Here is a 24,075-nt window from a genome sequence, read left to right on the forward strand (position 1 = left end):
GACTGGACTAAATGATGTTATGTGTATCTTGCTGAATCCTAATAATCATCTCCCCTTTACAGTCGTAAGGCACTCAGGCTCTAAATTCGAGAAGCTCCTTGCTAAAGCCAAGACAGTTAGGAAAGGGAAACATTCAGATTGAAACTCAGGTCTGTGGCCAGGCGCAGTGGCTCACGCCTGTAATCCCAGCACTTCGGGAGGCCAAGGCGGGCGGATCACCGGTGGTTGGAAGTTTGAGACCAGCCTGACCGACATGGAGAAACCCTGTCTCTACTAAAAATACAAAATTAGCTGGGTGTGATGGCGCATGCCTGTAATCCCAGCTACTCAGGAGGCTGAGACAGGAGAGTCACTTGAACCCAGGAGGCGGAGGTTGCGGTGAGCCGAGATCGCACCATTGCATTCCAGCCTGGGCAACAAGAGCGAAACTCCGTCTCAAAAAAAAAGAAACTCAAGTCTGTAACTACGGCTCCACTGTTACTCTCTGCTTTACATGGCCCCATAAGACTGCTATGAACTTACGTGAGCTAATGCAGTGGAAGTTTCTAGTTCAGTGTCCAGCACATAATAACCCAATAAAAGGTCAGTGCCTTTGGGAGGCCAAGGCCAGTGGATCACTGGAGCTCAGGAGTTTGAGACCTGCCTGGCCAACATGGTGAAACCCCGTCTGTACTAAAAATACAGAAATTAGCCAGGCGTGGTGGCACATGCCTGTAATCCCAGCTACTTGGGAGGCTGAGGCAGGAGAATTGCTTGAACTCAGGAGGTGAAAGATGCAGTGAGCTGAGATCCCACCACTGAGCCCCAGCCTAGGCAACAGGGCAAGTAAGACTCCATCTCAAAAAAAATAAATAAATAAATAAAATAAAATAAAACAAAAAGGTCGGTGCCTTGGATGTTCTGGGGTCCCAAAGTGCATTTGTGACACTGCTTTGCAGGTTTGTTGTCTTCTGTAGTGTCATTAGGCAAGCATAGACTGTGTCTCTTTTTCTTTGTGTACCCACTCCTGGTCCATACTCAGTAAGGGGTGCTTGAATGAATGAATACGTGAGTAACCACCTGCCCCACCGCTCCACACCCCTCAACACCCTCAAACTGTGCTGGTGACCCCCTAGCTCCAGCAGGGATAAAACCCTGGCCCTGCCCACTTACCATGAGGCAGGGTGATGCTGGCTCCATCCAGGATGGCCTGGGCCAGCTCATGGTCGTTGGCTTCAGCAGCATAGGCGGCAGCCTTGAGGGCATCCCAGATCTCCTTGCGGCCCTCGAAGGCAGGCGCTGTGTCCCAGAACTCATCCCGTTTGCTCCGCAGCTGCCCGTCAGTCATGGGGTAGTCGCTCTTCCACTTGAGCCGCTCTTTCTTCAGGGGCTCATTGCGTCCTGGGCAGGACAGAAGGAGAGGCTCAGCACCTCTAAAGCCACTTGAGCTGCAACCTGCCCTCCCCCTCCCCTCCCCTCCCCAGGCCAGACCCTGAAACCCTGCTGCACTGGCTACTAAGTATTCAGGTCTCTGAAGCCCTTCCTAAATAGCAGGGAAGAGTCAGAAAACTTCACATAACCAACCTAGGGACATAAAATAATTTTGTCAGCAAAGCATATGCTACCATTGTTTTTGTTTTTTGTTTTGTTTTTTTCTTTTTTGAGACAGAGTTTCACTCCTGTTGCCTAGGCTGGAGTGCAATGGCACAATCTCGGCTCACTGCAACCTCTGCCTCTTGGGTTCAAGCGATTCTCCTGTCTCAGCCTCCTGAGTACCTGGGATTACAGGCGCCCACCACCACGCCTGATTAATTTTTGTATTTTTAGTAGAGATGGGGTTTCACCATGTTAGTCAGGCTGGTCTCAAACTCCTGACCTCGTGATCCGCCTGCCTCAGCCTCCTGAAGTACTGGGATTACACGCGTGAGCTACCGCACCCTTCCCACATGATGTGGGGCAGGGCGCGGTGGCTCATGCCTGTAATCCCAGCACTTTGGGAGGCAGTAGGATCGCTTGAGCCCGGCAGTTCTAGACCAGCCAGGGCAACGTGGTAAAACCGTGTTTCTACAAAAAATTTTTAAAAATTAGCCAGGCATGATGGCACGCTCCTGTAGTTCCAGCTACTTGGGAGGCTGAGATGGGAGAATCACTTGAGCCTGGGAGGTTGAGGCTGCAGTGAGCTGTGATCATGCCACTGCACTCCATCCTGGGCAACAGAGCGAGACTATGTCTCAAAAAAAAAATTATTAATAATTTTAACATCTTGTTACTAATGTCCCACTTAAAAAAATGATTTTTTAAGAAATCATAACCAACAAACTCCCCAAAAAATTCCTGCAGCATCTGACAAAGAAAACAATTCTGTCAAATGTAATTTTTCTTGTTACCTAGCTCCAAGTGACCTCTGAGACAACTCCAAACCACAGCCAAGACTGAGGGCAGAGGTATCTCTCAAAGGCTTTTGGAGGCTGAGTCATCTCAAAACTAAAGGCAGAGTGAGCCACAGGAGCGAGATGTGAAGCACTCTGCTTCCACTATAACTCAGGTCCTATGGTGAGAGGCAGAACTGAGGCTGGGGGCCACCACCAGGCTGCTCCCACTGGCTGGGGCAAAAGGAAGCAAGGAAGAGAATTGTAGGCAGCGACCTCAGCTGAGAAAGAACCCCAGGCAAGCCTTTATTTATATACATGATCCCATTTCATTCTTGCAGTAGCCTTAGGCAGTAGGTATTATTATTGCTATTTCACAGGTGATAGGACAGATTTAGAGAGATTAAATGACTTGCCCCAGGTCACATAGTAAGTGAGTGAGGGTTCCACCTCAGGTCTGACTAAATCCTGTAGTTCACCATCTGAATTCACAGTTACCTGTAGGGGCAGAAAACTCTAAAGCCAAATATTTAATTTAAAGTGTTCCTGGGGTGGTGAGGTGGCAGAAGGAAAGGCAAACCCTCTTTGGAGGAAAACAACTTCAAACCAGGCCTCAAAGAATTCCCAAGATAAAGTTCCAAGAAAAATAAATAAGGTAATAGTTTTTTTAAAAAAAATCTCAATATGCAAGGAAACAAGGCAGTACGAGCTTTACTGGCAAAAACAGCAGACAAAAGAATCAGATTTGCAAAGACTTTGGATAGATTATGAAATACTGAGTTAAGGGATGAGGGCCTTAAAAATATGAATAAGAGATTATAAAGAATGACCAAGGAGATTTTTTTAAAAATGTTTAATTTTTGTGGGTACATAGTAGGTATAACCAAGAAGATCTTAAAAGAACCATATAGAACTTCTAAAAATGAAAAATACAGGCCGGGCCCAAGTGGCTCACACCTGTAATCCTAGCACTTTGGGAGGTCAAGGCAGATAGATCACTTGAGCCCAGGAATTCGAGACCAGCCTGGGCAATATGGCAAAAACCTGTCTCTACAAAAAATACAAAAAATTAGTCAGGCATGGTGGCATGCACCTGTAGTCCCAGTTACTTAGGAGGCTGAGGTGGGAGGATCACCTGACCCCAGAAAGGTTGAGGCTATAGTGAGCCATGATCATGCCACTGCACTCCAACTCCAGCCTGGGTGACAAAGTGAGACCCTGTCTCAAAAAGTAAAAAGAAAATAAAAATAAAGAAAAATACAATATAATTGAGATTCAGATGTCTTTTTTCTTTTTGAGAGACAAGGTCACTCTGTCACCCAGTCTGGAGTGCGGTGGTGTGATCATAGCTCACTGCAGCCTCAAACTCCTGGGCTCAAGGTATTCTCCCCCAGCAGCCTCCCAAGTAGCTGGGACTATATAGGTGACACTATGCCCTGCTAGGTCTAAAATTTTGAACTGAATTTCCAGAAGTATACAATAGGGAAAATGGGAATAAAGCAACATTCAAAGAAATCATGGAGATGTCCACTCCCCCTACACTGATCTATAAATGTAATACAATTCCAATATAATTCCTGTCAGTTTTTTCCCAAGGAACCTGGCAAACTGATTCTAAATTTTATATAGAAGAACAAAGATGCTCCTAGAAAAGAATCAGGTGGCAGAAGTTGCGCTGCCATGATCAGCACTAATTATAAAGCTACAGTTGGCACAGTACTGGAATAGGGACAGACTGTTGGACAAAAAAAGCCAAACCCCGTAAAATATTTGAAGAAATTTATTCTGAGCCAAATGTGAGGGCCATGACTTGTGATGCAGTCTCAGGAGGTTCTGAGAACATATGCCCGAGGTAGTTGGATTACAGCTTGGTTTTATATGTTTTAGGGAGATTTAAGACATCAATCATTACATGTGAGATATACATTGGTTTGTGTGGAAAGGAGCGACAACTTGAAGGGGCAGGGACTTAAAGGTCATAGGTGGATTTAAAGATGTTCTGGTTGGCAATTGGTTGAAAGAGTTATTATCTTAAGTCCTCGAACCAACACAAAGGAATGTCTGGGTTAAGATAAGGAGTTGTGGGCTGGGCACGGTGGCTCACGCCTGTAATCCCAACACTTTGGGAGGCCAAGGTGGGCGGATCACCTGAGGTCAGGAGTTTGAGACCAGCCAGGCCAACATTGTGAAATCCCATCTCTACTAAAAATACAAAAATTAGCTGGGCATGGCAGCAGGCATCTGTAATCCCAGCTACTCAGGAGGCTGAGGCAGGAGAATCACTTGAACTTGGGAGGCTGAGGTTGCAGTGAGCTGAGATTGTGCCACTGCACTCCAGCCTGGGTAACAAAGAGTGAAACTCCATTTCAAAAAAAAAAACATAAGGAGTTGTGGAGACCAAGGTTCTTATTATGTAGATGAAATTTCATAGGTGGCTGCCCTTAGAGGCAATAGATGGCAAATGTTTCCTATTCAGACCTTTAACAGGTGCTAGATTTTTAGCTAATCTCTTCAGGATCAGAAAAAGACCTGGAAAGGGAAGGGGATTCTGTAAAGAAAATGTAAACTTCCCCCATAAGAGACAGTTTTGCAGGGCCATTTCAAAATATGTCACAGTCCATTTGAAGGTACAGTCCATTTGAACTTTTATACGCACGCACTTTCTTGCTCGGCCCCAACCTTGTCCCAGACACCAGCCCTCTAGGCGACTATCTTCCAGTCCTCCAGCAGGCTAGACAGGAAACTCGCCAGGCTGCTAATCTTCTCTTGCCTACTTCAGATTCCCAGCCATATGAAGACACCCTAGCTGGACGATCAGTTCTTGTTAAGAATCTGACCCCTCAAACTCTACAACCTCGACGGATCGGACCCTAGTTAGTCATCTATAGTACCCCAACTGCCATCCGCCTGCAGGACCCTCCCCACTGGGTTCACCGTTCCAGAATAAAGCTGTGTCTGTCGGACAGCCAGCCTGATAGCTCCTCTTCCTCCTGGAAGTCACAAGTACTCACCCCTACTTCCCTTAAACTCACCTGCATTCCTAAAGGATAACAGTAACCCTTATAAGCCTAATACATCCTTTCATTTTTATTAGGTCTATTCTTCCTTACCCTACTCTTTACAACAGGCTTTACGCAGTCACCCCCCACCCACTTGGACTGCACCCCGAAAACTTGTCATCCCTACTATCTTCTGTCTAGTCATACCCCTATTCAGCATTCTTAACTACTCATAAATGCCCTGCCCGTTTACACTGCCAGTTTACACTTTTCCTCCAAACCATTGTAGCAGATATCTCCTAGTACTATCCCTAATCTGCCACTCTTGACTCCCTCTTGGAGTTGATAGATGATCTTTGCTGACAGGGTACCCTCCAATACTTTCACTCTGATGAAGTCCCTTTTTTCACTTTTCTACTCACTCTTATCCTTGCCCCCATTCTCCAGTCACTCTCTACCTCTCCCTACCTATCTCCACCACACTATCAATCTCACTCACTCTCTCCTAGCTGTTTCTAATCCTTCTTTAACAAACAATTACTGGCTTTGCATTTCTCTTTCCTCCAAAACCACCGAGGCCTCGATTTACTCACTGCTGAAAAAGAATAACTCGTATATTTTTAAATGAAGAGTGTTTTTACCTAAATCAGTCTGGCCTGGTATATGACAACATAAAAAACTCAAGGACAGAGCCCAAAAACTCGCCAACCAAGCAAATAATTACACTGAACCCTCTTGGACACTCCCTAATTGGATGTCCTGGGTTCTCCCAATACTTAGTCCTTTAATACCTGTTTTTCTCTTTCTTTTATTCGGACCTTGTGTCTTCTGTTTAGTCTCTCAATTCATACAAAACCACATCCAGGCCATCACTAATCATTCTATACAACAAATGCTCCTTCTAACAACCCCACGATATTACCCTTTACCCCAAAATCTTTCTTCAGTTTAATCTTTCCCACTATAGGTTCCCATGCCACCCCTAATCCTGCTCGAAGCAGCCATGAGAAACATTGCCCATTATCTCTCCACACCACCCCCCAAAATTTTCACCACCCCAACATTTCACCATCATTTTGTTTTGTTTTTCTTATTAATATAAGAAGACAGGAATGTCAGGCCTCTGAGCCCAAGCTAAGCCATCATATCTCCTGTGACCTGCACGTATACATCCAGATGGCCTGAAGCAACTGAAGATCCACAAAAGAAGTGAAAATAGCCAGTTCCTGCCTTAACTGATGACATTCCACCATTGTGACTTGTTCCTCCCCCTAACTGATCAACTGACTGTGACAATACACCCTCCCCGCCCTTGCGATAATGTACTTTGTGATATTCCCCCGCCCTTGTGAATTACTTTGTACGATACACCCTCCCCACCCTTGAGAAGGTATTTTGTAATATCCTCCCCCGCCCTTAAGAAGGTACCTTGTAATATTCTCCCCACCCTTGAGAATGTACTTTGTAAGATCCACCCCCTGCCCACAAAAAATTGCTCCTAACTCCACCGCCTATCCCAAACCTATAAGAACTAATGATAATGCCACCACCCTTTGCTGACTCTCTTTTCAGACCCAGGCCGCCTGCACCCAGGTGATTAAAAAGCTTTACTGCTCACACAAAGCCTGTTTGGTGGTCTCTTCACATGGATGCGCATGACACTCAGTAGCTGGGATTACAGACGTGTACCACCACACCTCGCTAATTTTTGTATCTGTAGTAGAAACGGGGTTTCACCATGTTGCCAGGTTGGTCTCGAACTCATGACCTCAGGTGACCCACCCGCCTCAGCCTCCCAAAGCGCTGGGATTACAGATGTGAGCCACCACGCCTGGACTGTTTTAATGTTAATGCTGGTCATTTGTGCCTGAAGACACAGTCTGAAGGGAGGAGAGTATAATGAGGCCTGACTCCCCTTCCCATCATGGCCTGAACTCGTTTTTCAGATTTCTCTGGAATCCCCTTGGCTGAGAAGAGGGGTCCATTCAGCTGGTTAGAGGACTTAGAATTTTCTTTTTGGTGTACAAGACAAATGAGAACAGGGAGTCCAGAAACAGATCCAGGTGTGAACAGGAACTTGCTTGCGGTGAGAAGGAACATTCCTGTTGCAGGTGGGAGGGGAAGATGACTATGTGTGACAAATGATGCTCGTGAGGGAAGAGAGAGACCCTCTCATGTTGTTCTATATTGTTTTATACTCAGTACCTGTTTTAAGAAAAAACAACAAGGAAGTAAAACCAAAGACAGGCAGCCCGGCACCAGGCCCAAAACCAGGCCTGGGCCTGCCTGGCCTAAAACCAGTAGTTAAAAATCAACTCATAAGTTAGAAACCGATGTTATTCATAGATTCCAGACATTGTGTATAAGAACATTGTGAAACTCCCTGCCCTGTTCTGTTTCTCTCTGACCACCAGTTCATGCAGCCCCTGTCACGTACTGCCTGCTTGCTCAAATCAATCACGACCCTTTCATGTGAAATCTTTAGTGTTGTGAACCCTTAAAAGGGACAGAAATTGTGTATTTGGGGAGCTCGGATTTTAAGGCAGTAGCTTGCCGATGCTCCCAGGTGAATAAAGCCCTTCCTTCTACAACTCAGTGTCTGAGAGGTTTTGTCTGCGGCTCATCCTGCTACATTTCTTGGTTGCCTCACTGGGAAACGTAACTGACGGACGGCTGAGGCAGCCCCTTAGGCGGCTTAGACTTGCCCTGTGGAGCATCCCTGTGGGGAACTCCGGCCAGCCTGAGTGACGCAATCCAAAGAGCGCTCCTGGGTAGGAAATTGCCCCAGTGGAACGCCTCGCTAGAGCAGCACGTAGCAGGCCCCCACGGAGGATTAACACAGTGGCTGAACACCAGGAAGGAACTGGCACTTGGAGTCTGGACATCTGAAACTTGGTAAGACTAGTCTTTGGAACTTGCCCCACTCCATCTGAGTGGAAGCGTGGACTGATCACCCACGACGTGCCTGCATTGGTACTTTCGTTCTGGTTTTGACTTGACTTAGATTGCGTGATACTTTGGTTTTGGTTTTGACCTGGCTTGGATTTCTGGATACTCTGATTTTGGTTTTGATTTTGGTTTGGTGTAAACTGCAAAAGTGTGTGTGTGCCCTTTTTACCTGTTTTTTGTTTTGTGGTGTGTGTGTGGTGTAAGCGTGGTGTTTTGTCTCGAAGAAGCATGGGTCAGGCACAAATAAGCCCACCCTACTAGGAACTATGTTAAAAAAAATTTTTCAAGAAAGAATTTAAGGGAGATTACAGTGTTACTGTGACACCAGGAAAACTTTGAACTTTGTGTGAAATAGACTGGCCAGCATTAGAGGTGGGTTGGCCATCAGAAGGAAGCCTGGACAGGTCCCTCGTTTCAAAGGTATGACACAAGGTAACCTGTAAGCCAAGGCACCCAGACCAGTTTCCATACATAGACAGTTACAGCTGGTTTTAGACCCCCTCCCCGCCTACAGTAGTTAAAAGAACAGCAGCATAAGCAGCTGGCAGAGGCAAGGAAAGACCAGCAGAGAGAAAAAAAGGCCATCTATACCAATTCTAAGTTAATTTACTAAACAAGGTCTTATTAATAGCAAAGGATGATTGAAATCCCAAACTTACAAGGTTTTCAACAAAAGTGAAGTTTGCTAAAAGTTAACAGTGTAACATGTATTATGGTAACTTCTAATCCTGTGGCCTTAGACAGTCTAGTCCAAAGACATAAAGAAAGTTTGCTTTGAAAAAGGAATGGTTATCTTCAAAAAAAAAAAAAAAAGAAAGGGAGAGGCAGAATTTATGTAAAGAGTGTTATATGGTAAATTCTTGTCCTGAAATAAATTAACTGGTTGTTTAAAGAAAAAAAAGTTTGTAATAAGTCAAAAAGTTGAGACATGTTAAAGAATTGTCAGTGAAAGTCATGAAAGAAAAAATGTTATAAAAAAATTTATGGGCCGGGCCGTGGTGGCTCACGCCTGTAATCCCAGCACTTCGGGAGGCTGAGGCAGGCGGATCATGAGGTCAGGAGATCGAGACCATCCTGGCTAACAAGGTGAAACCCCGTCTCTACTAAAAAATACAAAAAAAATTAGCCGGGCTTGGTGGCGGGTGCCTGTAGTCCCAGCTACTAGGGAGGCTGAGGCAGGAGAATGGTGTGAACCCGGGAGGTGGAGCTTGCAGTGAGCCAAGATTGTGCCACTGCACTCCAGCCTGGGCGATAGGGTGAGACTCCTTCTCAAAAAAAAAAAAAAAAAAAAATTTATGCAAAAAATGTTGTATAATTTAAAAGTAATAAGGCCTCCTGAGTACTATTAAAAAAAACAGTTTATGTGCAAGGTGTATAAGAAAAGTAAAATATACTTTTGGTAAAAAGATTATAAAAGGGCATAAAAATGTGGATTTTTACCTACATTAAAAGATTAAAAAAACTATTGTTTTAAAAGTTTAAGCAAGTTTTAAAACTTTAATTATAAAGAAAATTCTGTGTGTAAACATATTAGCTAAAGTTAAAATGGTATCATCCAGTTTTTCTGTGAAATGGACATTAAAGTAAAAATGCAACAGGTTTTTCTTAAAGCATCAACCTGCTCTTTTACAAAAATTACAAAAGGCTAAAAAGAGTCTATAAAATCTTACCTTATGGTCAAACATAAAAAATTGGATAAATATGTCTACAAGGTTTTATTAAAATTAAGTTTAATATTAATAACACACTAATATAAAGGTAAAATTTAGCTTATCTGGTATAAAAATCATACAAGAAACATTATTAAATATAAAATGGTATTTAGCTTTCTTTGGTCTAAAAACTAATAAAAATTGGTGCTAAAGGAAACATTCATTTTACTAGAGGGTCACAGAAGTTAAAGACTTAAACTTTGGCAATTAAGACAGCATACCAAGATGCAAATGCCTGGTTGAAATGGATCAAATATTCCATCTGCACGTTAAACAAAAGCAATTGTTATGCTTGTGCACAAGGCAGGCCAGAGGCCCTGATTGTCCCCCTTCCACTAAGGTGGTCCTCCAGTCAACCAGGTGTGGGCTGCATGGTAGCTCTTTTCCAGGATTCTACAGCCTGGAGTAATAAGTCATGCCAAGCTCTCTCTGCTATATCCCGAATTCCCTGCAGGTCAGCCCCCGAGGGCCATCCAGCTTCCTCTCCCAACAGGGAGTGTCTCTCACGACAGGGAGGAGACTTAGCATTCCATGGAGACCTGAAGGGACGCAGTGAGCTTAAGAATGTTCAAGAGCTTATCAATCAGTCAGCCCTTGTTCATCCCCGAGTGGATGTGTGGTGGACCTTTACTGGGCACTCTGCCGAATAACTAGAGTGGCACTTGTGCTTTAGTCCATTTGGCTATCCCTTTCACCCTGGCATTTCATCAACCAGAGGAAGAAAAAAAAATAATTAGACATTGTAAAGCGAGAGAAGCCCCTTATATGTCTTTCAACTCTCACATCTGTTTAGATGCAATTGGAGCCCCACAAGGAATGCCAGATTAATTTAAAGCTTGAAATCAAATAGTTACAGGATTTAAGTCAATATTTTGGTAAATGACAGTCAATAAAAATGTAAATTAGATAAACTACATCTATTAACTCATAAAAAGCAAGAGCTTTTTATGAGTTAAAAAAAAAAAAAACAACTCATGTCGGCCCCAGCCCTGAGGCTACCTGACCTGACAAAACTCTTTACACTCTATGTGTCAGAAAGAGAAAAAATGGCAGTTGGAGTTTTAACCCAGACCGTAGGCCCTGGCCAAGGCCAGTGGTCTATCTCTCAAAACAACTAGACAGGGTTTCCAAAGGCTGGCCCCCATGTCCAAGGGCCCTGGTAGCATTGGCCCTGTTAGCACAAGAAGCAGATAAGCTAACTCTTAGGCAAAACCTAAACATAAAGTACCCCCATGCTGTGGTGACTTTAATAAATACCAAAGGACATCATTAGCTAACGAATGCTAGACTAACTAGATACCAAAGCTTGCTCTGTGAAAATCCCCACACAACCATTGAAGTTTGCAACACCCTAACCCTGCCACCTTACTTCTGGTATCAGAGAGCCCAGTTAAACATAACTGTGTACAAGTATTGGATTCAGTTTATTCTAGTAGGCCCAACCACCGAGACCACCCTTAAACATCAGCAGACTGGGAGCTGTACGTGGACGGCAGCAGCTTCGCCAACCCCTGCAAAGCGACTCCGAAGAAGACGACAAGCCCCACTCCAGTCATACCTGGAAGCTGACTGGTCCACGCACGGCCAAAGCATGAGGAAACTCATCGCGTTACTCATTTTCTTTAAAATTTGGACTTGTACGGTAAGGACTTCAACTGACCTTCCTTAGACTGAGAACTGTTTCCAGTATATACATCAAGTCACTGAGGTAAGACAAAAGATTTCTACGGTCCTATTATTTTATGGTTATTATAAGTGTACCAGGACTCTAAAAGAAACTTGTTTGTATATGCTATTCTATCCAAGGTATGTAGCCCAGGAAATAACCAACCTCATGTGTGTTATGACCCATTTTAAGCCTCCCATGATCACAGTTTTTAAAATAAAATTAAGGACTGGTCCTTTTCTAGGTGACACGAGTAAGGTAATAGCTAGAACAGAAGAAAGAGGGGTCCCCAAAAATGTAACCTTAAAATTTGACGCTTGTGCCACTATATAGTAAGCAGCATGGAATAGGATGTGGTTCTCTAAACTGGAAAAAAAAGTTACACAGTAAAAAAAAAATAAGTACATCTGTCAAGAATCATATTTATGTGAGATGTGTCAATACTGGTCTTGTGTCATTTGAGCTACTTGAAAAGAAGATAAAAAAGATCCTGTTTGGTTCCAAAAAGGAAAAGTCAGCCCCTCCCGCACGAGTGGGAGCTGCAACCTTTTAGAATTGATAATCACAAACCCCTCAGACCCAAAGTGGAATTAAAAAAAAAAAAACATGTAACATTAGGCATTGATGGAAAAGGACTAGAACCTAGCGTAAGCATCCTAATAAAAGGAGAGGGTCAAAAACGCTCTCCAGAACCAGTATTTCAGACTTTCTGTGATGAATTAAATGTGCCGGTACCTGAGATTCCAGGAAAAACCAAAAATTTCTTCTTGCAATTAGTCGAACATGTAGTCCAGTCTCTACAAGTCACCTCATGTTATGTTTGTGTTGGAACCGTAACAGGAGATCAATGGCCATGGGAAGCCCGAGAATTAGTTCCTACAGACCCAGTTCCTGATGAATTCCTAGCCCAAAAGAACCACCCTGACAATTTTTGGGTTCTAAAAGTCTCAATTATTGGACAGTATTGCATAGCTAGAGAAGGAAAAGGATTCACTCAACCTGTAGGGCAGCTTAGTTGTCTTGGGCAAAAGCTGTATAATGGTACCACAAAAACAGTTACATGGTGGAGTTCCAATTACACAGAAAGAAATCCATTCGGCAAATTTCCAAAGTTGCAGACTGTTTGGGCCCACCCAGAATTCCAGACTGGACGGCCCCCGCCGGGTTATACTGGATATGTGGACACAGAGCTTATGCTAAGCTGCCTGATCAGTGGACAGGTAGCTGCGTAATTGGCACCATTAAGCCATCTTTCTTCTTACTGCCCATAAAAACAGGTAAACTTCTGGGCTTCCCAGTCTATGCTTCCCATGAAAAACGAAGCATAGCCATAGGTGATTGGAAATATAATAAATGGCCACCTGAAAAAATCATACAATACTACAGACCTGCCACTTGGGCACAAGATGGCTCAAGGGGAAATTGAACCCCCATCTACATGTCCAACCGAATCACATGGTTACAAGCTGTTTTAGAAATTATTACTAGTAAAACTGGTCAAGCCTTGACTGTTCTTGCCTGGCAAGAGACTCTGATGAGAAATGCTATCTATCAAAATAGACTAGCTCTTGAGTACTTGCTAGCAGCTGAAGGAGGTGTTCGTGAAAAATTTAACCTTACTAATTGTTGTCTACACATAGATGATCATAGGCAAGTAGTTGAGGATATAGTTAAAGATATAACAAAACTGGCACATGCCCCCATGCAAGTGTGGCACGGACTCAATCTGGGAGCCATGTTTGGAAATTGGTTCCCAGCAACAGGAGGATTTAAAACTCTTATAATAAGAGTAATAATAGTAATAGGAGCCTGCTTACTGCTCCCTTGTCTGATACCAGTATTTCTCCAAATGATAAAAAACTTCGTCACTACCTTAGTTCACCAAAATGCTTCAGCACAAGCATACTATATAAATCACTATCAATCTACTGCACAAAAAGACGTAAGTAGCAAAAATAAGAGTGAGAACTCCCACTAATAAAAAGTGAGAGTCTCAAAGGGGGAAATGAGGGAAGAGAGAGACCCTCTCATATTGTTCTATATTGTTTTATACTCAGTACCTGTTTTAAGAAAAAACAACAAGGAAGTAAAACCAAAGACAGGCAGCCCGGTGCCAGGCCCAAAACCAGGCCTGGGCCTGCCTGGCCTAAACCCAGTAGTTAAAAATCAACTCATAACTTAGAAACTGATGTTATTCATAGATTCCAGACATTGTATAGAAGAACACTGCGAAACTCCCTGCCCTGTTCTGTTTCTCTCTGACCACTGGTACATGCAGCCCGTCACGTACTGCCTGCTTGCTCAAATCAATCACAATCCTTTCATGTGAAATCTTTAGTGTTGTAAGGCCTTAAAAGGGACAGAAATTGTGCATTTGGGGAGCTCGGATGTTAAGGCAGTAGCTTGCTGATGCTCCCAGCTGAATAAAACCCTTCCTTCTACAACTCGGTGTCTGAGAGGTTTTGTCTGTGGCTCGTCCTGCTACACTGGGACTATGATGGAAACATGAACTCCAATCCCCACCTCATGCGAGCCACAAAAATCAAAACCAGGTTAATCAAAGGCTTAAGTATGAGGGACAGAAAGGAGACACTGAAGAAACTGAAGGTTACAATTTCATCTAGATATTTTTTATGAAGTTTAGCCTGGAGGTGTTTATGCCTTGACCAAGGAAGTTGCTCCATTTCATGATTTCTGGACTCCTTTTCTCTTTCATTATTTAGCAGGGATGACCCCCTAATAAGAGCTTTGATCCACCAGGAGTCACAATCATTATACAGTGACTCCCTCAGGGACCCCCGGGTATGGGACTTCTGCCTCTTCCCTAAACAGCTGTTTAGCTTCAATGGCATTTTAACTTCTTGAGCTGATTCTATAGGTTCCCTGCCTCCTTCCTCTTTGCCAGATGTCACTTCTTACTGGTCTCTGTCTATCTGCTGCTCCTAACATGGGGAGAGGGCAGGCCCAGCACATGGGCCACTCCTAATCTACTCAGGGTTGAGAAAGGGCACAACCAAGCTGTCAGCACTGTCTACAAAAGAGGCTTCCCACAGAAGAAAGAGACCAGGCTTTGTGACATTTAAAAATGTTCACTGTTTGGCCAGCATGGTGGCTGACGCCTATAATCCCAGCACTTTGGGAAGCTTAGGTGGAAGGATCACTTAAGGCCAGGAGGTCATGATCAGCCTGGGCAACAAAGCAAGACTGCTCGTCTCTACAAAAAATAAAAAAAAATTAGCCGGGTGTGGTGGCATGCATCTGTAGTCCCAGCTACTCGGGAGGCTGAGGTGGGAGGGTCACTTGAGCCCAGGAGGTCAAGGCCGCAGTGAGCTATGACTGCACCACTGCACCCCAGCCTGGGTGACACAGTGAGACCCTGTCTCATAAGTAAATAAATAAATGGCCAGGCACAGTGGCTCACGCAGGCAATCCCAGAACTTTGGGAGGCCAGGGCAGGTGGATCGCTTGAGTCCAGGAGTTCGAGACCAGCCTGGTCAACATGGAAAAACCCCATATCTACTAAAAATACAAAAATTATCCAGGCATAGTGGTGGGCACCTGTAATCCCCGCTATTATGGAGGCGAGGCAGGAGACTTGCTTGAACCCCAGAGACGGAGGTTGCAGTGAGCTGAGATCATGTCACTGTACTCCAGCCTGGGTGACAGAGTGAGACTCCGTCTCAGAAAAAATAATAATAATAAAATAAAATAAAATAAAATAAAATGTTCACCTTTGGGCTCTATGCCCAACAAGTGAGGTTGCTGGACTGTGACTATAAGGACACCTGAGCTGTAACTGTGTCCATGCATCTCATTTTCTCTTGAGAAGACTAAAGAACTGACCTTTAAAATAAACACAGCTCCATGGTGGCCCCTTTCAAAGTCATCACCTCAGGAGGCCACACACGTGCCTGAAGGATGCTGCCTTGGCTTGCAAACCTCCCGAGCTCCCCCAGAGTAGCCTTCAGGGTCCCTCCCCGCTACACAACAGCAGCCGGCTTTGTTAGCAGTCACTTCTATGCTTCTCTGCCACTGATGGTCACTGTGAGTGAGCCTCTCCAAGTATTAACAGCACCTAATTAATGCAGTGACCCAGGATACAGTGGTGACAAACTCCTCACCCTCCAGGTAGGGCCTCTGTGGCTGAAAATCTTACAATGGGCTGATGAGGGGCAGAGGGCAGGCAGGGTAAGCTGAGCCCAGGAGTCCAACCGTTGCCTTCCCAGTCATCACTGCACCTCAGAGCCAGCAGAGGGCAGCCACAGCACCTCTGGGCTGGTGTTGGCTCTCTTCATCAGTGGGTCAAACGCTGCACAAAAATAACTCACCAAGTTCTCCAGGCCCAGAGGTAAGTGTGTATAGGAGACATGCCCAAACATTTGCAGCCCTACACACGGGTGCTTACAATCTTAGCCACAGATACAGACAAACACAGAAAAGGAAGTTTTTCATCTAAGCACATGGACAAGTCAATGATGAACATATTAATTTCATTTACTTAAAAAGATATTGGCTGGCCGTGGTGGCTCACGCCTGTAATCCCAGCACTTTTGGAGGCAGAGGCAAGTGGATCACCTCAGGTCAGGAGTTTGAGAAAGACTGACCAACATGGTGAAACCTCATCTCTACTAAAAATACAAAAATTAGCCAGGCATGGTGGCACATGCCTGTAATCCCAGCTACTCAGGAGGCTGAGGCAGGAGAATTGCCTGAACCCGGGAGGTGGAGGTTGCAGTGAGCTGAGATTGTGCCATTGCACTCCAGCCTGGGCAACAAGAGTGAAACTCCATCTCGGAAAAATGAAAAACAAAAACAAACGGATACTGTATGGAGTCAAAAAAGTTGGGCAGTGGAAAGTGTGAACATTCATATGCTGCACAAATTGGTGCATGCCTCTGCGAGGTACTGAGAAACTTAAATGTCCGCCCCTTTGGCTCACCTATTTGGTTTCTAATAACTTATTCTAAGAAAATAATCACAAGTGTGTGGTGAAGACTTATTTACAAAGCTGTTTAACTCAGCACCTTTTTAACAGGGAAAAGCTAGGAACAACCTAATGCACATGGCCAGGAGAAAGGCTACATAAAATATGGGCATCCATTCGAGGCATCAGGGGTAGTCACTCTGTGATGGTGAGGTAGGATGCTGAGTAACATGGGAAAACGTCCACCATACAGTGAAAAAAGGTCTCAAACAGCAAGCGCACAGTGCTCCAGCTTTTGATTCAAAAAAAGTATGTATTGGCCAGGTGTGGTGATTCACCCCTGTAATCCCAGAACTTCGGGAGGCCGAGGCAGGCAGATCACTTGAGGTCAGGAGTTCGAGACCAGCTGGGACAACATGGTAAAAACCCATCTCTACAAAAATACAAAAATTAGCCAGGCTTGGTGGTACGTGCCTGCAGTCCCAACTACTCAGGAGCTTGAGGCAGGAGAATTGCTTGAACTGAGGAGGCAGAGGTTGCAGTGAGCCAAGATTGCACTACTGCACTCCAGCCTGGGTCACAGAGCGAGACTGTGTCTCCAAAAAAAAAAAAAAGGGTGTATAATTATTATTGTTTGTTTGTTTTTAGACGGGGTCTGGCTCTGTCACTCAGGCCATGTGATCATAGCTCACTGCAGCCTCAACCTCCTGGGCTCAAGCGATGCTCCCACCTCCACCTCCTGAGAAGCTGTGATTATAGGCATGTACCGCCATGACTGGATAATTTAAAAAAATTTTTTTTTTGTAGAGATGGGGTCTCACCATGTTGCCCAGGCTGGTCTCAAACTCCTGTCTTCAAGTGATCCTCCTTCCTCTGCCTCCCAAAGTGCTCAGCTGTATAATTATATATATTTAAAAGACACAAGGGCTGAGCACACTGGCTCACACCTATAACCCCAGCACTTTGGGAGACCGAGGCGAGAGGATAACTTAAGCCCAGAAGGTCAAGGCTGCAGTGATGAGCTATGATTATGCCACTATACTCCAGACTGGGCGACAGAGTAAGACCTGGTCTTTAAAAGAGAAAAAAGGCTGGAAGGATTTATATCAAAATGTAAACAGTGGTTATATTTCATTGGCAGTTACCGATTATTTCTTCTTGGTTTATATTTTCCAAGTTTTCTACAATAAGAACGTATTACTTTAGTAATAAGAATAATACCATCAAAGTTGTTAAAAAGTTAAGAGGATACTTGGTGTTCAGGGGCGCAGCCATGGAAAAGTGGGAAGAGTTTGGGGAGCCGACAATGGTGTTGACTTGCTAAGCCCATACCCTATAGGATATCAGTCACTGACAGCTCCAGGAGGCTTTGTCCAGGGCCAGGCAGGGTCTGCTGGTTTCAGCAGCAGGAGCATTTAGTAGCTTCTACTTACATCTCCTGTCCTAGATAAGCTTCAGGTCAAAGACAGAGTAACAGAAATGGTTCCTGTCCTTAATGAAGCTGACAAAGGCATACAACCTGCACGGAGAGGCAGCAGGGCAACACACTCACAAAAAGCAGGCGTTTCCGTGATTGTGCTGGGCAGAGGACAGCAAAAGACATTTTTTGTTTGTTTGTTTAAACTTTTATTTTTTTTTAATAGAGAGGAGGTCTCCCTATGTTGCCCAGGCTGGTCTCGAACTCCTAGGCTCAAGGGATCCTCCTGTCTCGACCTCCCGAAGTGCTAGGATTCCAGGTGTGAGCCGCCATGCCCCGCCAACATTTGTGATTGAGCAGAGAATGTACGTGTCTGCGTATAGAGGCAAAGGCTGGGGTCCCAAAGAGTTGTCAAAACCGCCCGTATTAGGATCTCCTGGGGTGCTGGTTCAAAAGACAGATTCTCAGGGCCCACCTCACACCCATGGAACCAGTTACAGGGGCTGGGCTGGGGTATGTACTTGATCTGACTTAAGAACCTATTTGTAAACACAGCAAAACAGGAGTGGAAATGGCATGCCCAGCCACACCTTAACATAAACAGTTCAACACGTGGTCTCCAGAGGTTCTGCTGAGAGCTGATGTGGGAGGGAAAAGAGCAAGAGGGCACTACGTCTGGGCTGGAGGAGGATAATGATGGTGGATGCTGTGGTTTGGCCTCAATAATGAATGGTGTCTGGTGATATCACCCCCAAGGGAGGGCACTGAAAGGAGAGTGGGAGACAGAACATTTAAGGTCCTCTCCAAGTTGCCCAGAGCTGGTGTGCATCTATGAGTGTGAGTGTGTATGCATGTGTGTGTTTACTCCCACCACTCAATTCACACTGCTGAACTCAGGATGGCTACACTTTAGAGGAGATTCCAAAACCACAAGGAAGGATGGCAGACCCTAGCTGAATAGATCCCACTGCCTCACACAGTGCCTGGCCCAGCGCGGTTCTCAGCAAGTATCTGCTGAATTGAGAAAGGAACTGACCGAGGCGCCGTGAGCAGGAGGAGTTACGGCTCCTGCAGCAGCAGGGAGGCAGGTGGAGGCAGGGGATAGGTCTGCAGCGGGCTGGCCCCTCCTTCAATTCTTGATCTCAGACCCCAGGAGATGGTTCTTGTGACTTCAGGGACTGGAATAAGTGAGCCACTGGGATGTGACACCAAATCTGAGACCAGCCAAGGGGAGCAGAGATTTCCCCAGTCAGGCCACTCAAGCCAGGAGACAGCCCTATTTATACCTGCAGCAATCCCCAAGCTGTTACACACTCGGTTACCAAGTTCTGTCCCTGCGGCCCTTACTCCAGGGATGGGGCCAACAGTGTCCTTCCCAGATGTACCGATTATGTGACAAGTCTGGGCTTGCTCTGGCTGGTGTGAGACACACAGCTCTCACACCAGATGGGAGAAGGCAGGAACAAGAGCCTTCTTGTCCCAACAGCCTGGCCAGCAAGGGCCCTCTGGCCAGGATACAGACTTGAATCTCTTGTTTCTCCCCTCCCACCCCAGCAGTCACAGCTGAAACACAGGTAGTCTGAAGTGTCCCACCTGGCAGCGGGAACAAGGGGTCAGGAAGAACACAGGGCCCAGAAGAAGGATCAGCCCAGGCGGGGAGCGGGGAGCCAGGGGGTGTGGAGCCCAGGTAATCCCTTCAGGAAGCGAGATATTTATAGTTAGACTTAGCAGAGATGACCCTCAGAGCCTGGGTAACTTTTGAAGGGAAAGTGCTGGCCCAGCTCTGGTCAGCTGGGGCCTCCCACGCTCTGGGATTTGGTGGCCTCTTTACAGGCCTGTGGGCCTTTCCTCCTCTCGGGCCCCAGCTCAGGGAGGGAAAGGGGCGGAGCCAGTTGCCAAGTGATGGGCCAGGCTTCTTACCAGGCATCTCTAGAGGTACAGTGGGTCCCAGGTGGTCCTGAGCAGAGCTGAAGGATCAAGGCAGGGTGGCACCCCTGAGAGTCCCCTTCTCGGCTCTAGGATAATGCCCAGCCCACAGCAACAGAAATTCTCTGCAATGATCTTGTTTGTCTGCCTGAGGCTAGGACATCCTCCAGTTCATCTTTTTGATCCTAGAGACAGAGTTAATGCCTGGCATGCTGCATGGGCGAGTGAAATGGGCAGGCAGTCTAGGAAAAGAAGGAGGAGCTGGAGAGGGGAGGCACAGATCAGATGGGAGAGTAGACAGAGCTGTCTGCAAGAAACCCCTGCAAAGGGGGAACAGAAGACTATGTTTTGTGAACAAGCCTCACTGAATAGGAAGAGGCAGGAAGAAAGGGAGTGGGTGGAGGTGGGAGTCCAGGAGGGACAAAACCAGTCACTGAGGTACATGTGCAGTGAGGAAACCTGCTGGAGGAGGCGGGCCCGGATCCTCTGTGGCCATGGGAGAGACAAAATTGCAGCCAAGAGAAACAGACCTACCCAAGGCCTCAGTGTGCGGGCAGCCACAGATACGGACAAGGGGGCACACATGCGTGAGACAGGGTGTGCTTTCATGGTGCTGCACACAACGTACACATTCACGGGGTCGGCTGCCTGGCTGGGCTCAGGGACAGCAGGCCTTTTTCTGCTCTCTGGTCCGTGAGCCCAACCTGGGGGCCCTGACCACATCTGGCCAGGCTCGGGGAAGGGTGGTCTCCCAGAGCTGGGCACTGACCAGCCATCCCCTGACCCATTTCCGGAGGAAAACTGGCCTATCTGATATCAATTACAAACAGAGCCCCCAAATCCTCAGGATCTAACTCTAGGGTTTTTGTTTAGTCTTTTTTTGAGACGGAGTCTTGCTCTGTTGCCCAGGCCAGAGTACAGTGACGCAATCTTGGCAAACTGCAACCTCCACCTCCTGGGTTCAAGTGATTTTCCTGCCCCAGCCTCCCGAGTAGCTGGGATTACAGGCATGTGCCACCACAGCTAATTTTTGTATTTTTAGTGGAGATGGGCCAGGCTGGTCTTGAACTCCTGGCCTCAAGTGATCCGCCTGCCTCGGCCTTTCAAAGTGCTGGGATTATAGGCATGAGCCACTGCACCCAGCCTAACTCTAGGGTTCTATCTTGCCATGCAACTAACATGTTTTTTTTTTTTTTTTTTTTTTTTGAGACGGAGTCTCACTCTGTCGCCCAGGCTGGAGTGCAGTGGCGCAATCTCGGCTCACTGCAAGCTCCGCCTCCTGGGTTCACACCATTCTCCTGCCTCAGCCTCTCCGAGTAGCTGGGACTACGGGTGCCCGCCATGACGCCCGGCTAATTTTTTTGTATTTTTAGTAGAGACGGGGTTTCACCGTGGTCTCGATCTCCTGACCTCGTGATCCGCCCGCCTCGGCCTCCCAAAGTGCTAGGAATTACAAGCATGAGCCACCGCGCCCAGCCGCAACTAACATGTTTTCTGAGGCTGCTTTGGAGAGAATACTATACTTCACAAGTGGAGTAAGACATAGGTGGGAATTATCGCGCTTCCCTTGTTTTAAGTACCTATGTCCCTTTCCTGTAGTCAACACACTCTCATCTTTGCCACGTACTGACGTGTTTGCTCTCAAGTGCAGCCAGAGTCCTGGCTTGAATACGAGCAGTTCCAGTGTTAGCAGTTCTGGAGGGAACCCTGATTACATGTGCTTTCTGGCAACCTGGATCATGGATAATTATGTATGTGTAAAGAGACACTGTAGCCTCTCTGCAATCTGGCTACTCACATGTGGGCTTCAGAGATGGACAGTGGGGGTTTTCTTTGGCTGCTGACCACCTTTGTGACCGTGGGTGGATGACCTCACCAACCTAAGCTTTGGTCTTTCCATCTGTAAAAAGGGCATGTAACTCCCACCTCATGGGACTGCTGTAAAGATTAAGTGAGACCACTCTGCCCAGTGCTGAAAAGACAGTAGCTATTGTCATTGGTAACCAAGCCGAGTCAGTAATGCTTTCACCATTACACAATTAAAGGTTACTTTTTTTTTTTTTCATAAAGTTGCTGTGATTTTGAAAAATGAAAACTGCGAGGCTGGGCACGGTGGCTCACGCCTGTGATTCCAGCACTTGGGAGGCCAAGGTGGGTGGATCGCCTGAGGTCAATTCAAAACCAGCCTGGACAACATGGTGAAACCCTGTCTCTACTAAAAATACAAAAATTAGCCAGGCGTGGTGGCATATGCCTGTAGTCCCAGTTACTCAGGAGGCTGAGGCAGGAGAATCGCTTGAACCCAGGAGGCGGAGATTGCAGTGAGGCGGAGATTGCAGTGAGCCGAGATCGCACCACTGCACTCCAGCCTGGGCGACAGAGCAGGACTCCGTCTCAAAAACAAAGAAAAGAAAACTCCTGCCGTAGGGATGTCTTGGTCTTTACTTTGCAGTGCAGGAGAATGCAGGGGTTAAATGAGGTCAAGCTCAACAGGGACAGAGAGTGGGCTTGATGGATGTCTGCCTCCTTGTGCTGGTTGCACAGTGTAGGGTCAGCACTTTTCCTGGGGCAGAAGAGGGAGGATGACGGCTAATAAATAAAACAGGAACTCCCCAGAGGTTGCTAGAAAGGTCTCCTGTATCTGGCTGGCTCCCTTCGCTACCTCAGGACTCCAGGAAGGGGAGGTAGGTTTTCTCAGCCACTGTGCTTTTCACCGCTGGACATAGCAGTCCAACCTCCCTCACTGCTGGTAAAGAAGAGGACCCAACGGGCACTGGCATGGCAGCCAGGTGCCTAGAAGCGAACGCACAGCCTGACTTCTGACACTGGGACTCTGACCCACTGGGTGTCAACTGCCACGAGCGCTCAGATATGCACCACTCCAAGTGGGCATGTCCCCTGAGTATGGCAGAGTCCTGAAGCTGGGAGTGACCTTAAAGTCTTCTGCCCTAGCCACTTTATTTTACAGACAAGGAAACCAAGGCTGAAAGGTAACGTAACTTGTCCCAGACCCGACAGCTGTTTCCCGAGAGAGAGACGGAGACAGACAGAGAGAGAGAGATAGAGTGTGTGTGTGTGTGTGTGTGTGTGTGTGTGTGTGTGTGTGTGTGTGTGGTGGCAGTGGGGCACGGTAAATTCTTTCTGCCAAACCACTCCACCACCAGTGGAAGCTGAATCGTAACTAGAATATGAAAATATCAGGAGCTGAATGCACAGCTCTGAAGAATATGCCAATGGGAAAAGCAGCAAGGAAAACATGCAGCAGGAGCAAGGCAGGAGGATCTACCAACCTCCCAGTGCCCACTAGAGAGGAACAGAATCTAAGAGCTGAGCCCTCCCAGGACAGCTGGGCCAGTGCTATCCACACCTGACTGTGTGCCCCAGTCTCCTGTGAGCTTTTTTTTTTTTTTCTGAGACAGGGTCTCACTCTGTCACCCAGGCTAGAGTGCAGTGGGTGATCAGGCTCACTGCAGCCTCGATCTCCTGGACTCAAATAATCCTCCCACCTCAGCTTCCCCAATAGCTGGGACTACAGGTGTGCACCACCACATTCGGCTAATTTTTTTTATTTTCAGTAGAGATGAGGTTGCACTATGTTGGCCAGGCTGGTCTCGAACTCCTGAGCTCAAGTGATCCGCCCATTTCAGCCTCCCAAAGTGCTGGGACTACAGGTGAGAGCCACCACGCCTGGCCCTCCTGTGGCCTGACAGAAACACACACCTAGGCACCAGCTCAAGACTCTAATTCAGCATGGCTGGCTTGGAGCTCAGTGATGGAGACTCACCTACTACCCCACAGTCACCCCAGCTGGGGAGCAATTCAGCCTCTCTGCACCTCCTGAGCTGAGGTGCTCACCATGCCACAAAGAAGCCTATTCCACTGTTGTATGAATCTAATGGTTAGAAAGTTAATGGTGGCTGAGTGTGGTGGCTCACACCTGTAATCCGAACACTTTGGGAGGCTAAGGTGGGTGGATCTCTTGAGATCAAGAGTTCGAGACCAGCCTGGCCAACACGGTGAAACCCCGTCTCTACTAAAAATATAAAAATTAGCCGGGCATGGTGGCACATGCCTGTAGTCCCAGCTACTTTGGGGGCTAAGGTTGCAGTGAGCTGAGATTGTGCCACTGCACTC

At 46.5% G+C, this 24,075-nt stretch overlaps 1 protein-coding gene across 1 annotated transcript in view; it reads right to left on the reverse strand.

The window, feature by feature from the left end:
• UBTD1 (ubiquitin domain containing 1) overlaps positions 1–24,075 on the reverse strand; it is a 70,316-nt gene that overhangs the window by 1,925 nt on the left and 44,316 nt on the right. Inside the window, exon 2 of the mRNA XM_003255295.4 lies at positions 1,153–1,380. Coding sequence (XP_003255343.1) covers positions 1,153–1,380 — 228 coding nt within the window. The remainder of the gene's footprint in view (positions 1–1,152; positions 1,381–24,075) is intronic.

This window comes from Nomascus leucogenys, chromosome 3 (genome assembly GCF_006542625.1).
Source record: "Nomascus leucogenys isolate Asia chromosome 3, Asia_NLE_v1, whole genome shotgun sequence".
Lineage (NCBI taxonomy): Eukaryota > Metazoa > Chordata > Mammalia > Primates > Hylobatidae > Nomascus > Nomascus leucogenys.